The sequence below is a fragment of the Centroberyx affinis genome, unplaced genomic scaffold (genome assembly GCF_046629955.1).
Source record: "Centroberyx affinis isolate AG114_WGS23_722 - 3 ecotype Tasmania unplaced genomic scaffold, CSIRO-AGI_Caff_v1 ptg002880l_1, whole genome shotgun sequence".
NCBI classification, from domain to species: Eukaryota; Metazoa; Chordata; class Actinopteri; order Beryciformes; family Berycidae; genus Centroberyx; species Centroberyx affinis.
Genome location: NW_027281012.1, coordinates 310,423 through 326,161, shown reverse-complemented (window position 1 = coordinate 326,161; position 15,739 = coordinate 310,423). Strand labels below are relative to the sequence as shown.

The window sequence follows — 15,739 nt, the reverse complement described above, 5'->3', positions numbered from 1 at the left end:
AAACACATTGTCTGCCTGCTGTCAAGGGTTTTTGAGGATAGTTGTGCATTTCCCGGCATGTTTTGGTCCAACCATTCCTTAGCAGTTAGCAGTAGATCACTACACTGTCACTACTTAGCAGAAAATTGCTTAGGGATCACCTTCATCCCATGATGCATTTCTATTCTGAGAGTGAGAACATCATCAAATGGTTAGACAAGCATGGTGATGATGTTAGTCAATAAATTACCAGTGTCCAGTAGTGAACTGACCACACCCATCTACTAAGCATTACATCCTCAATTAGAAACTATTTTGAATCTCTCTATATATACTAGTGGACTGATGTCATGTCACTTATAAGCTCTTCTGGCGAGTCGCTGCAGCTCAACACCTGATTTGATGCTGCTGTGATTGCGAGATAACATATCAGATGCAATTTTAAAATCCTCTGCTGGTAGATTAATTTTGACATATAGTTCCATCTGTTGATAGGCAGAGGCCAGTTGTTCAAACTGTATCTTGTAGCTTGGTTTTTAGTGCATAGTCATCACAGATGCTGCTATTAGGAAAGATGGATGAAGATGATGATCATTTTAGAAATATTATGATATTCGTGATTGATGTGTCCTTTATTTTGACCAAACCCTGCATTTCTGTTTACTACCAGTTCTACACTGAATCCCCTCTGCTTTGGGAGAGCTATAGTTATGTAAGAGCAATTTATTACATTTGCCATGTATTTAATTCTGGGTTAAAGAGTGATTGTGATGAGCAACGAGTGAGAAGGAGGATAAAACAATAGTAACTTTTGTTTTGATTAGCGGAGGCCCAAGTAATCAATCAAGGCACTACAGGCTCTCATCACAATGCTCTCTTGATGAAATCATGGAAATGGGATTATGTTCTTCCTAATGTACCGCAGACTAGCCCATATCCACCTCATGTAGGAACAGAGACTTTGCCAACAAATCCCGGCTTGAGTGTTGCCTCGGCTAATAAGATTACAGCACATTGTTGAAATGGTGACCTTTTCCAAGCAGCCAAATTAAATAGTAAAATGATTGTCATTCAGATATGCTCTGTGCATGCAGGTTTTTCCGTTTGCCGTGGCTGTCAAAATGTTCCATTTTCACTTTGTTAAGTCAAATTGACTGATATGAGATCTGTGGGTAAGTCTGGTGAACAGATTCTCCATGAGAGTAGAGCATAACCCCCCTATCCCGCTCCCACCCACCAAAGCCAGCTGCCACATGACAGCGGCATGCTTGAGCTGCAGTGCGGTTAGCATGGGTGTGTAATGATAGGATTAATGCTTCCAGGAAAATATCATTAAATGGCGAGACTGTGGGCTTTGCCCACTACACCCAATAGTGACAGTGATTTGAGATGGCATCTCATGTCTCATGTCAGCATCTGGTACATGCTCCTATATTGGTGGAAGAGACATACAAAGAGTGGACTTCATATCGGATGAGAGTATTATAGTCTCTGGAACAATCTAAAATAAAAAAAAATAAAAAAATACTTTGATAATGTTCATGGTAAATGGCTGACGGAGGAAAGCCTGAAGCTCCGTCTCTCTATTTTGAGTCACACCACTATTATCCAAAATTGCTTAATCAATCAAACAGTGGGACTTTGTCGGCACTCATCATTACCTCATATTCCTGTGAAAACTTTAGGTTGTCGTTGGCTTTCAGGCGCTCCAGGTGATCTGCCAGGTCCATGATTGGGATCGGAGGGTGGCTAGCCATGCCTGTCAATCAGATGAACAGGAGGTCAGTCACCAGGGGGGTGAGAGGGCATCACCCGAGCACAAGCCAACAGTGAATCATTAGATAAGCAGCATGTGTGTGTAACAGGGGGATGGAAAAGTGGAACTTGTTAGGCTAGTTTGTTCACTCAAAGCAGCGGGCATGCTCATAAAGAGGATATGAACACAGAAGCCAATGAGAAGTCATCGAGCACACTTGCCCCACTGGGACTCTCCCTATTGTGAGAGAAGAATGTTATTCACACTGAAAGCTGCGGCGGATAGTTAGCGTGACACTAAGACACAAACAAACAAAGACACAAACAAACATACAAAAAAAACAAAAAAAACAATCAAAAAGTTAGGCCAGATGTTGACATCTGCTTTGAGTGATGACATATTATCAGGCTGTCATTTCAAACTCCGCCTCCTGTGATGACATAGCAGTAACACCGAGTGGATTAGATGGGGGTGGGAATACAAGGCTATGCAGAAAAAGGAAAAGAGGGAAATAAAAGCTAAAAAAAAAACAAAAAAAAAACAAAACGAAATCATGTCAAATGCGTAAACGAGACCAACTAACTTGACGAATGGAGGTTACTGGGGTAACCGGGCGCACCTGAACCTGTGGAGGAAACGGCGGTGTAAATAAATAGGTCGCAGAGGTCATAGCAATGTGATGGCTATATTTTCTTTCCAAACAGAGGGCAGAAATTGAAACGTGACAAGAACTAGTTATTGAATGACTACGTGTAAATGTGACATCAGTTAGTAACATACAAATCAACATGCTAGAAGCTTGTCTATGCCACCATGCTTATTTCATAGGAGAACAGAAAGCATACAGTCAGTTAAAAAAAACAACAACCCAGCAGCATAGAGTATTTTGAGACTCTACAGACCAAAGTTGAGCAACCATAGGATATTATTTGACATTCATTTCAGCTGAAAACGCTGACCAGATAATATACTGCTTGCAAAGTCTGCAGCACAAAGTTCCAGCCTGCATTTAAGTTTGCTTGACTTTGACGATGTAGAATTGACATTGTTGAATGTGGGGTGGTAGTCAACGTATATGTTGCATCAGCATATTTAGGGAGCTAAGGTGTAGGGCAAGATCACAAGCGCAGGGATGTGTGTGTGTAGGTTTGAGCAATGCTGAAGTACAGCTGCTGAGACGCTAACTGAGGACACCTCTTTGGCCACAGGGGGGTTTGTGACAACAGTACAAGTTCCAGGTAGCTGGGTTTTTGTGGCTGATGGATATGGGTGCCTTTTTGCCACACCGCTTGGGTGACATGTCTCTCTCCAACATGCATGTGATGTTTCATCTTGGTTGACGGCACAAGTGGGCATTAGCTAATGGAAAAAGCGGGGCCTCGTTTTCCCTCCCACTCTCATGTCTCACTGAAAGATGGCAAAGGGTCTTTCTATTGCGGCCCGCCACTCAAAATCCATTTCCACCACTGGGGACAATGAAAGTACCATTTGCCACACTGCGTCGCTCAAACATCAAGCATCCTTAAGATGAAAATGTCCATTGAGGGGCAAAGAGGTGAGAGGGAGGGTAGAGAGAGTGGGGGAAAGAGGCGGTCTAATGTAGCGCCGCTTCAGGGCTTGAGAGGATGCGGTCACGTGGGGGAGAAAAAAAAAATGTTTGGGCCTTTTCAGCAGCGAGAGAGCCAAGATACCGGCTCTCAGAAAGGCTGCTGGGGAAAAAAAAGATGGCTTGAGAGTCGACTGAAATAGTGGGAGGGTGGTTGAGATCACTCTGAATCGAAAGGAAAAATACCCCTCTGCCAGGATGAAACAGCCGGTAATGGTCCTAACGTCATTGAAGAGCTTTCATAAATATGCATAATCTTTTTCAAAAACGAGCCTGCAGGGATAATTCATCCTCCTTTCATACTAGCTGACCTGAAAAATATGGCTTTGATATTACAACATTATTGGCAGTCTCTGAACACCTGTCCCAAAGCAGTCGGTGCCAGAGGAACTCAAACGGCAGTTGAGTGTGTCTCTTTCGGTCAGGAGGAGGCAAAGATGCGTACCGCCTTTCCGGGAGATAAATGGACTGTGACTCCCATCTTTTTCCCCAGGCGAGAAAAGGCCACATGGAGACTGAGCCAAAGCGTGACCACCGCTCACCTCGCCACTAAAGGTCAGAGGGAGTAAACACTCGTGTTCGCGGCTTGTCACCGCTCTTTTGGCTCGCATACAAAATGTGCCGCCGAGTCATGACACCTTTCGTAGTTCCCTAGCCGCCACAATGCGGCGTCCCGTGACTTCCACACAACAGGATAGTGCTGCGCTATTCTGAATGAGCGTGACGCGTCTTGATGACCTGGACGACACAGGTGCACAGGATGATGACAGCTGCCATGAAATTGTCAAGCTTGCATTCCTGCCTCTCCACTCTCCACTAAGCAGTCTCTCCAGGGAGGACCCGGCCAGTTTTGACCCTCTGTGCCTTCTCTAAGCCACCTGTCCATTGTCTAGCTGCACACTGCTCACTTCTTTAGTGCCGGTCCTCAGTGCAATGGTAATGAGAACAGTTAGGGGAGTTACCGTATTGCACTTCAATGTCAGCAGAGAGCAAATGAACAGGCAATGGATGATATATAAAAAAACAACAACAAAAAAAGCTTTCAATGATCAATGAAGATAATTATGAGGGTACTGAGTATTCAACTGGTGTCACAGAAGATGTTTTTTTTCTGTAATCAGTGAGCAATCTATAGCATTGGCATACATTATCACAATGCATTTTGATCTGTGTATTCACAGTGAATGACATGGACCTCATTGGATTGATTTGGAGAACTTACCAGGTGTTTGGAAGTTGAGGCGTCGGAGCTCCACTGGGTCCGTGGGATGATGCAATGGCATTTCCTTGCTGTTGGGTAGACTTCCTTTCCTCGCTTCGGATTCTGCTCTTTTCCTGCAAAAGAAAAAAAAAAACAGTGAGGCCACCGTCAGCCCATCAACCGGCAATTGTCGATATCTTCACGCAGGTGTGTGTGCGGCGTGCGCAGGGGGCGGGGGAGACCCCCACTCCCCACACGCCATCTTCAGCGAACAATCATGGAAGAGCTCGTTGCCAAAAAGAATACAAAATCCCCTATTTCGGATTTTGACGGACGAAACTGGCAAGCCGAAGGACCTAAATGAAGTAATTTGCCATCTTTGCAAATGAGTAGTGCCGGCAAAAGATTGAACAGCTGTCTGACACTATTTGAAAAAGAGTCAGATGGCGTCAGATGAAGGACGCCTCCGCTTGCAGCCTCCAAATGAACAAACTGGCAGGGATAACATATTATGCTATTAAATGATCAAGGTGCACAACTGCACATACAGCTTTTGGTCTAGTTCTCAAATATGATTTATGAATTGATGTTGCTTTTCAGCACCAATCGATCTGACAGCAACCACTAAAGACGGCTTAATTGTCATTTAGTCACTCACTGCCCTGTTTTGTGTAAAAACCTGTCGGAAATCAGTGCAACAAGAACGTGCATAATATGGCCCAACTCCAACTGCCAGTTCCTATTCGTGCACGCGTTGAATTGCGCTTTACAGGTTAATTATTTACCATTAAATTAGCAAAATAAAATGACAAAAATCACCCAAAAAATCACCCAAAAAAATCAACCGGTGATGGGCTCAGCCAATCGCTGATAGCTGATATATTCGTCCTATCGCCCAACCCTAATGTTTAACACTCTCAGTTGGTTATTATTCTTTCAGACTGTAGGAAAAAGTCTCTACATTTGTCCTTCAGTTTCCACATAATGGCTTGCTGACATCCTTCATTGAAACAAAGTGGCATGGCTAGCTGCAAGCAACATGTGTTCAACATGTGTTCAGAATGTGCTCATGATGACATCGAGTGCATAGCATGCTCATGAAGTGCCGTATCCATGCCACATGATGTTGGAAATATGGTGGAGATCACACAAACCCTTCAAACATACAGTAGATGATAGTGTTTGGAGTAGCTGAATATTATCACACCAAAACTAGCACTAAAGCATAACTTTTGAATCAAAGCTAAATGGTGAATTTGACACTAATCTAATTGAATTTGAAAGGGGAAAAATGCAAAAATGCTTGTGAAAGTATCAATTATGTTGAGCAGAAATGCAATAAAAAGCTGGCAGTGGTTTTACCAGAAAGCTGAGTGAAGTGGGTGTTAAGTTACCCCAAATGTGTGTTGGGATGTAGTTGCAATTCTGTTGAAAATATATCTTGGTGATAGCTTGGCATGCAATGACCATGTGAAACAGCAGGTAGATGGTGTTAAGCATGCAGGTGATAAGAAATGGATGAGCTCAATACATGTCCTAACCATTACTATTGAAGTGTCTAGCAGGTTCTTGGTGGATATGAGTTGGTTACATTAAATCCAGTGGGTGAACATTTTTGCTTGCTCTGTCCAGTTACAGTGATCTCAGTAGTCTTAGTTGGTATAATGTATGTATGCTATGTGCTTGTATGCTGAATTTAGGGTGCTGTATGTACGATCCAGGGAGAAAAAGGGTTGGTGGGGAAGTTTTCTTCTATCTCTCTCGCTCACTCTTACCTGTCTGGTTTGCTGCTCCATTGGTTAGCAAGGAAAGAAATTTCGACACATTAGATGTTAGGACCCTTTGGCTTGCACACTGAATTCCAGCAGCTTAATATAAATTATTTGGAATAACTGAATGAATGGGAATACACATCTGACTGCATGAGAGACAAACGATACCAATCATATCTCAGTTTTGCTTTGCGTGCAAGATTAGTGATGCTTCACTTCAGAGATTATGCTCAATTATGCAGCCTTGGGGCTCTTGTGTTTCAAATACTACAGTTTTGTCCCAGGTGCATCCAAGATTTTTACATTGTATCTTTGCTATTTCAAGCAGTTTCAGCTGATTGCTTCTTGTTCAAGCATAAAAGTCATCTCTTGACTCCTAATTGGTGTGTCCGTCTTTTCCTCTCAAATAAAACTCGATCATTGTTACAGTTATTAAATTCAAGAATTATGTATTTGGTACTATAGCTCAGAAAAAAGACAACATTCGGGATATCAATTATAAATGTAAGTGTATAAATTAAGCTTTGGAAGCATTAAGAGGTATATTGCCAGACTTTTTTATTCAATCATGACCTGAATCTATTTTCAGGAGGGTCTAGTAGCAGACAAGACATTTTGACTTACAATTTAACATTAAAGTTGACTTAAATTATTCCCACTATGTGTAGGAGTAGAATGCACTGTGACTGATTTATGTACTTCACTGATGATGTTGCATGTGGCTATCCTCATGTCCTTTCCCAGGACTCAACATAACAATGGCTGCTGTCCTTTGTTCCACCCGAGAGGAGCGTTCTGTCACATAAAAATTGATCTTGACAAGAGAAATATCTCCTGGTTATGGACCGGAATGTTCCCCAACATGGCGGTGACATTGACTTGGCAATTGTTGTGTAAATCTGCTGGACACAAACAGAAATTGCGAAGCCCCTGCACAATCTTTGTTTTCGGGCGCGGCAGTTCACTTCTCGGCTCACCTTGGTCCGACCCGATCCAAAACTCGATATGAATGGAATCCGAGGACAATAAGATCAAAGAGAGATTCAGCATAAAGCTGTAGGCTTAAACCTCTTACTCTATGAAACACATTATGCTGATACTATTGATGAATATTATTTAAAATATTGGTACTGTTACTGATTATACCTTACGCTGACTCTTCACTTAATAATCTTACATTCCCAAAATTACTTCTCCAGGACTATTGTAAAATTCAGCTCAGGATTAGCTGAGGACAGAAAAATCTGTGTGTAAATGTGTCAGTGCATGTATATGTGTGTCATGGCAAAGCAGCAGCAGGCCGGTGAGAGGTCACGGTCGGGATCTAGAGCAGGGCTCTCCAGTGGGACGGGCAGTAGAGGGTGAGGGGGAGGGACGGGGGCGGTGTCTGCAGCCCGGGCCCCAGGGCCTCTCTAAAGCTGCACACACATGCAATGACACGCAGCAGATAGTCGGAGAGCTCCCCTCCTACGCTTGACTGATGAGCAGTGACAGCAAGCGGTCTAGCTTCCACTAGGGGGTTTCAGACAAAAGGCTGTTTTGATTCTGTGCGAGAGTACGGCACCGCAAGTGTTTGCTACAGCTTTACGTGTGTGTGTGTTTGTATATGTGTGTGTGTTTGTGTGTGCAGGGGGTAGATGGATGTGTCTGATTAACTTTCAGTCAACGCATGCGTCTGTGTGAAGGATTGTGGGCGTCTGCGTTTGATGGCTAGACGGTTTGTGTGGCAGTGTGCTTGGATGTGCTCGTCTGAGATTTAAAGAGTGTGTGCATGTGCGCGCGTGTGTGTGTGTGTGTGTGTGTGTATGTGTGCGCCTCAGAGTTAGGGTCAGGGAGAGTCTTAAGATGGATCTGCCACCGTAGTTTTAGTGCATTTGAATGTGCTGATCTAAGATTTTTGCATGCTATTGTGTTATGTGTATATGTATGTGAATGCTGAATGTATGTGCTTGTGTTAAGTTATCAAGACAATACATTTATTGTACTTGGTGGAATAAAAATGTTTCTGATTCTGATGTGTGCGTTATCATTTTATATCCTCACCTCTTGTAGAGGAGGATGGCAATGACGATACATATGATGAAGACGACAGCTAGCACAGGGCCCACCACCCAGATAAGCCCCTCCTCCTCATCGATGATTGGCTGGGGGTCGATGTCGGCTGACACAACCGGGTCGGAGTAGGGGCTGGTGGCATACATGGTCTGAGGGAGGGAAATGCAAATGAATGATCCATATTCCATTGTAAAATCTGTCATGCTTTCTTTCACCATCATATGCTAGAGATATAGCAGCACAGAATAATGCCTACAATTTCTTTTGAGGAATCTGTAATGCTTGGCTACTGACAACCATTAACTTGTCAGTAGTAGTATTACCGGTGTGACCTGAGTGACCGGTAATATAATATAGGAAATACGGTATGGACCTCCTCTTGCTCCTAACTGCATTATTAATCTGTCATAGCTTTTGCAGCGATTTAGGGAGACCGTTTTCTTGCTTGTGCATTAATTGGTCCTTTGGAAGCTGGCACATTGTAAAACTCAAAGCTCAAAGTTACATCAGCACTTACAACTGAATGCTGAAAGATAGATCCAGACTCTTGTGGGGACACTAAGATATTCAAAGCATTGCTACAAGATTTCAATTAATTTACCCCCGCGACAGAACATATCCAGCCAGACTCAGACAAAGACATTATCACCACCAATACAAAATAAATGCCAATTCAACGTTTTCCTATGTGTGTGTTCTTGCTAAGTTGCAATTTGAGCAACCAAAGTGATCTCAATATCTCTCATTTATGGGAGCTTGATTGAGCCATTTCACATTCTGAGGGGAGATTAAAAAATGGGCTTGGGGGAAGAGAAAAAGCAAATATATGCTTCGGTGGGCAAATTAGAGATTTCCCTCCGTCCATCATTATCGTTTTTGCTCTACCTGAACTCAGGGCTGCTGAGAGAGTGTGAGGCTGCGCTATAGTCCTCGCACCTCATCAAATCCATCATCTTGCCTGCAGCTGCCTAATCATGCAGCTTTCTGGTCTTCTGTCCAGACAGACACACACACACGCACGCACACATACACACTAGCTGCAGCAGTGGAGATAAGGTGGGCCGCACGTACGGCGCAATTAAAGAGAAGCCGTGTTATCGAGGTATTCTTGCAATCGGCTAAGGTCTTGAGGGGTTTCCCTCCCTACAGCAGTAGGGGTCAGCTTCTGGGGGCAGCTGCAGTTTTAGGTTTTTGAAACACAGCCTCAAATGGACTCAAAGTAGCACATCTAACCAGGAGACGAGCCCCCCTGCCGTGAAGCTGTGAATTTTCCCTCTCTGACTATTAACAAACTATTTTTAGCACAGAGAACATGAGATCGCTTGCAAGGGAATTGCCAGAGGCGAGCAAGTTCATGTTTGAGGCTGAACTGTGTTGTCAAGTCTAATAAGAGACAAATATGGATAAAACTGAGACACAGAGAGAGAGAGAGCGAGAGAGAGAGAGAGAGAGAGAGAGAGAGAGAGAGAAAGAGAGCAGGAGAGAAAGCTTTCCAAAAAATAAGGCAGACTTACGTTTTCAGACATCTCCAGGACGGCGAGCACAAAGAAGATGTACTCCTGGCCGTTCTGGAGCTGCTTGTTTTCAAAGTCGCCATAGATCTTGGCGTCTCCCAGGGTGAACTCTGTGGGCAGGTCTTTGAAGTAGGCAGCGATATAGGCTTTGGGTTCGGCTTGCCTCCGGAATCGAAGGCCTCTGCTTGTTCGGTTAATCTCTTTCAGCAGCTAAAGTGAAAAGAATATGATGTGGACAGTTGATAACGCAAAGGCACACATCGAACTCGCTCTCCAGCACGCACACACACACATCCATGCAAAGCAAATCTGTCTTAGATTTTTTTCTGATTACAGAAGCTCAAAATGCTGATTGCAGAAGGCAGAACATTACAGAAAAGATCACTGAGTTGTTTCATCTGTTTTGGACTACAAAAGATTACAAGATTATGAGATTGTGTGGATTTCCAACATATAAGACATTTGAGCATTATCCAACAGCTTCAAACAATAAAAAGAGACTAAATTAATTTCAAAACTTACACAACTCAATTCTTTTTTTTTTCTAGTAGATACAATCAGAAACATTTTTGCCTAAGATGGCCAAACGTGTAGATGAACAAAATTTAGGGAAGCAAATCACCATTTTCACTCTCTTTCCACTGGATCTGATTAACGATGTTCCATTGTTAAGTATTTCCCCATTAGTCATTTCCCAAATGTGAATGAGAGTGAAAGATATGAAAAGTAAGTGAGGATAAACTATGTATTATTTCTACAAATGGCTCAAAGCTATATCCTGCCAAGTATCACAAATTATATCCTAAAAATTGAAATATGCTACTGGCAGCGGTACCTAAATTAATTTGTGAGAGCATTGGTTGAACAAAAATACTAAGTAACAGGTTAAGGTTGGAAATAGTTGATAAATAACAAAAACTGAATGTAGTTTAGTATGTCATGTTTCTATTATAGAGCCATAAATGCAGGTGATGATATTCATTGCAAAAGTGCAAAAGGAAATCAGCACCATATCCCTACAAGTACAAGTGAAACAACAATACTGTACTTCGTCATCATGAGCTATTATCCGTACATTCATACACACATAAACTTTTGCATACACATGAACAGTCCCATCTTTTCCCACACCACTCCTATAAGTAAGTTCCTCATTGTAACAGTCATGATTAGTGTCATCAGCTCAGAAAAACAACTCTCTTCCCCCAACCTCCAATAATAATAATGATAAGCTGAAAGAAATACTTAAGACTGCTTCCTTCATCCAAGTCTGTATTGTCAGGATTTAAACTTCACATATCAACTGTGCATCATATAAACGCGCTAATCAAGACTGGCTATTTGGCGACTGACCTCATATCTCTCTCAGTCTGTCACTTGTGTGCACTAGTGTGTGTGGTGGTGCATGTGCATCCACGTGCGCGCCTGTCATTCAAGCTGGAGTGTGTGTGCCTTCTTGTGTGTGCTGTTTTGGCTGCGGGGCTGTTGGTGCTGCCCGATAATGTCTTCAATCATCTCTCCTGTCAACACGGCTAAATCTGGCTGCCCTTGGGAAAAGTTGTGAAAAGGTGAGTGCCAATATTGACAAACAAATAAATTCTGACAGAGGGGCAACTTTTGGGCAATCGGTCAAGGCTACAGACATGGGCCTGTAGGCATGAGCTATAAAGCCAATGCCAGATGAGACAGTGTGTGTGTTTTCTTTTAGCCATTCCCAGACATTTGATTTATTGTGATGTTTACACAAAAGTGAAAATTTTAAATCTCAAATATTCTCTAAATATTCTCAAATAAGCTATAAATTGTGAGGATTCAAATACAAATCCATTGCAGATTTCCAACTTGTATTAAGAAATTCAAGTAGACCTGAGGGAGAGTAACTTTTTTGGAAGTTTACACTTTCATATATTGCTCGGAGAGAGACTATGTGCTAAAAACAGAGTATGTAGGCAGAGAGCGGCCAGTTTTTGACAGTGTCTGCATCTGCAATAAGCCACATGTAAAATAAGCACTGCTAAATAATTATAAAAATAGTGATAAAAGCTTTCATTCGCTAACGCATTTAATCATGCACGCAATGCACAGAAGCTCCTGAATTATCTAGACTGGCTAAATATAAAAGTTGTCAAGTGCTTTGTACATAAGCAGTAGCCCAGCTTTCCCTGGAACGAGAAGAGACGCGAAGGCCTGATGCAGCTCTTCAGGTAATTACCACAGACACAGAGAGGAGGAGGAGGTGGGAATGGTGGTTGAGTTGCAGTGCACTTGATGGCTACTTCATGTTCTCATTTCCATATGAACAATGCTCTCTGCAGCTATTTGCGTCAATCAGCGAGCCTCGTCTCCTGTTTCCCCTGCCCTCTTAACTGCAGAGTAAGATTTCTGTCTCTTCAACTCCTTTCTTCCAGATTTGTGGAGAAAAAAAAAAGTATGGTATATGCACACCATTTATTGGACCCAGTTCAAGAGTAATCTGAATACAATAACGGGATAATAGACAAGTAAATGTAATTTTAGATTTCTTTTTTTTTTGCCATTTGTTTCCTGGCAACCTGAGTCATCATAACCAACTGTTCCCTTGAACATACCTCCTCCAAATTCATCTCATCAGGATTGTCCCAGGGTTTGAAAAACTTGCCAGTGCGCTGCTTCTTCAGAGGTACCACCACAATGTAGTATCCCCTGGGAAAAAAGAGAAAGGAAATGCATATTGACATTCTAGCCAAGGTCAAAGATCACTTGCAGTTTTCAAAACACACATCAAAGTCGGCCATTTCCCTTTGAAAGTCAATGGCCACTGTTGCCTGGATAAAAATAAACAAAACCTCATATCACAGCAATCACAGATTCAGCACTGCACAGTGCACACAGTGTCTGTCTGCATTAGAGAGGGTAGGCTGCTTACCACAAATGGCTGAAAAAGGACACATGATCATGCAATTAGCAAGTTATGCTATTCCTTATCACTCGATTTAGACTATTTTCCTCCATGTTTTCCATTTAATTGAGGCATGTTCAGAGAAGTCAGGCACCACGGTTACACCTCACTGAGGCCCCCCGTGGGCTAATTAGGAGCCCTCTGTGCACGCTGAAAAGATATGGAATTAGAGGGATTTTCATCCCTCCATCAGGGCGGCAAGAGAGATAATGGCCTCTGCCAGAGTTTTTTGGGCTTCCTGGCTGGGCACAGCGCTAGCTAGCGTTAGCCAGGAAGGCAGTGTGGCAGGCTAATGGGAAACTAATTAGCTTAAGCTCTGGCTTGGGAGAGAGTGGGCCAAGTGCATCCAGCAAGATCAAAAACCCAAGATGGGTTTGAAGCGCCAGTCTGCAATCGGATGTGCTCCTTGGCCTTCTGACAACCCCAGGCTTTGTTAAAAAGGCTATAAGAGACTTTATAGGGCTTAGAGGAGTGGGCTTAAATGAGTCGGGCTGCCTCCACTTGCAATGTCTGAGGTGAACTGGATATTATACTGAAACGTAAGAATGAATATAAATCAGCTATTAAGCTAATTTGTTTGTTGCCATTTACAATGCATCAATAAGAAATAGGAATAGAAAAATCACTAATATGGACGTGAGCAATGGCAAGAGAAAGCTTTAACTGCACCATGCAGATGTCATTACAAGTTTTATAGATCTGAATAGACCCACCAAAGAGCCATTTTAACTAAGTCAAATCATATTAGGCTCAACAGTTGATACAATTACAATCAAATAGAAATTAGCTGTTGCTTCATCCTCTCCACTCACCTGACTTTCTCAGATGTCTGCACCGACGGTAGCTCAACAGTCACCATACCGTCAGAGTTAGTCTTGCCAATCAGGTAGGGTTTGGTGCGGAGGATGTCTGGGGCTGTCATGGTGGACACGCGGTGCTGGAGACCTCCGGCGCTGTTCCCACGGTTGGTCAGGAGGAAGGAGTACTGCGTCTCAGGCTGAAGACCCGTAATCAGCTTCTGGGTGAGCTTTCCATCCACCTCCACACTCTGCCCATTATCGTAGAGGATCTGGACGGGAATGAGTCGATGTTAACATTTAGCGCACTCACAGTACACTACGAAAAAGTGTTTCATAGCATTGTCTGGAGTACTACGAGCATGGCAATCCGTTTGGTGATGAGTTACTTTGTGTAACTCTATACAGAATATGTGCCCACATATCTAGAGACTCACAGTGAAGGGTTGAGCTGCGTTGTAGTTGTCTGGGATTTCCCAGGTGAGCAACACCGATGTCTTCATGGCAGCTTTCACGTGAAAATTTTTTGCAAACACTGCTAAAAGAAAGGGGGAGCGGATGATTTAGACACAAAAAAACATCTTTATCAACCAGTAGTTCCACACCAGTGCTTACCTGGGTACGTTTCCCTTCAAAACAAGCCTGAAATCAGCACTACAGTGAGCTTAAAACACTCCCCTTCTTACCTTCTTACCAACACCGCCTCTTAAAATTAATGACTGACCTTTGCTTGACTGACAACACAAGGGACACGCATACTTACTCCTTTTACTGTTTTTTTAAAACTCATTCTTAGGTTAGGGAGGCTAAGGATAGGACAGATAGATGCTTAATACCAAGTTGTCTGGTTGATCCCATACTCTTTCAACTTCTGTCTTTTGAGGCTTGCAGAGGAAGCTGCTGTTGTTGGAAAGGGTTGTGGAGGGAGAAGGTGATTTTAAAAGAGGAGAGGAGGGCTAAGAGGGTTCAGGGAATGGTCCTACCTTGATCCAAAGGCTGTGTCCTGAATTGGACACTTGGGCTATAGGGGCCGGAGCCCTTGCTGGTGAAGGCGCACATTTTAATATCATAAGTGGTATCTGCTTTAAGGCCATCCAAGATGACAGTTGACTCTGGGGCGGTGATGAAAAGTTCCGAGGGACTGCGCGGGCTGTTGATGTCCTTGTACTGCAGAGCGTATTTCACGATGTGGCCGTTACGCTCTACCAGCAAAAGGGGTTTCCAGCTAACCTGAATGGTGGTGGTAGTGGCACCCTCTGCTATAATGTTCTGAGGGTAGCCGCTCGGGACATCCTCATTGGTGGTGACCTCTCTGACCGTCTCCTCGCCGAAGCCCACCTTGTTGCGGGCAGAGAGGCGGAAGGTGTACGAGGCCCCCTTATGGATCTCTTTGGTAGTGTAGTGTTTCTCATGCTCGGGGAACTCGATGACAGTCAGTGGATCCACGTCTTTGCGGCCAAAGCGGAGGCGATAGCCTTGCAGGGGCCCGTGGGTTAATGCCGGGGAACGCCACTGGAGGAGGGCTGTGCCCATGTTGGTAGTACTGACCATGAGCCAAGGTTTATCGGGAACTGACACAATGGAGAAAAGAACAAATCGTTGTAAATATCAAGAACCATGTTTCCATCCAAATGGAATGTTGTGGAATTAAAAATAGTAAGAATACATTCAGTTTCACGAATGCACAAGTAAAAGAACTCAATATTGAAAAAGGAAAGAATAACTGAATGCTTTAGTTGTGCAACATTTCAACGCAGAGTGGCTCTTCATTAGACAATAGGGATTGAAAGTATATACATAAACTTACTGAGTAAGTAGTGTTAAGAGATTCCTTCATTTTTAAGTATAATTCTTTAAAAACAATAAAATTTCATACCAAATGTCTGGGGAATATTACTATTATTACACCCAATGTAATCAATTTCTATAATATTTTCTAAGAACTAAGTCTGTCTCTCTATCTAATCTTTCTTTTCCATATCTATCTCTTCTTTTCTCTTCCATCTCACACACTGTATCTCAGGGCCTTGTAGACAGGTGCAGCATGAAAGACCTTTGAGACAAATTAGAAAATATCTCAATTACATGTCACACGCATACACTCAGAAGCACTTCTGAATT

At 43.0% G+C, this 15,739-nt stretch overlaps 1 protein-coding gene across 4 annotated transcripts in view; it reads right to left on the bottom strand.

The window, feature by feature from the left end:
• The window catches only part of LOC139658373 (receptor-type tyrosine-protein phosphatase delta-like), a 100,556-nt gene that overhangs the window by 22,736 nt on the left and 62,081 nt on the right, over window positions 1-15,739 (bottom strand). Inside the window, exons 17-26 of one of the 4 annotated variants that reach the window (XM_071536489.1) lie at window positions 14,602-15,189; window positions 14,056-14,153; window positions 13,634-13,890; window positions 12,472-12,565; window positions 9,884-10,093; window positions 8,358-8,518; window positions 6,318-6,329; window positions 4,564-4,676; window positions 2,319-2,360; window positions 1,641-1,738 (exon numbers count right to left, since the gene is read on the bottom strand). In XM_071536489.1, the coding sequence (XP_071392590.1) occupies window positions 1,641-1,738; window positions 2,319-2,360; window positions 4,564-4,676; window positions 6,318-6,329; window positions 8,358-8,518; window positions 9,884-10,093; window positions 12,472-12,565; window positions 13,634-13,890; window positions 14,056-14,153; window positions 14,602-15,189 (1,673 nt within the window). Of the gene's footprint in view, window positions 1-1,640; window positions 1,739-2,318; window positions 2,361-4,563; window positions 4,677-6,317; window positions 6,333-8,357; window positions 8,519-9,883; window positions 10,094-12,471; window positions 12,566-13,633; window positions 13,891-14,055; window positions 14,157-14,601; window positions 15,190-15,739 lie in introns of all 4 variants that reach the window. The other 3 variants (XM_071536490.1, XM_071536492.1, XM_071536491.1) reach the window with 3 other exon arrangements.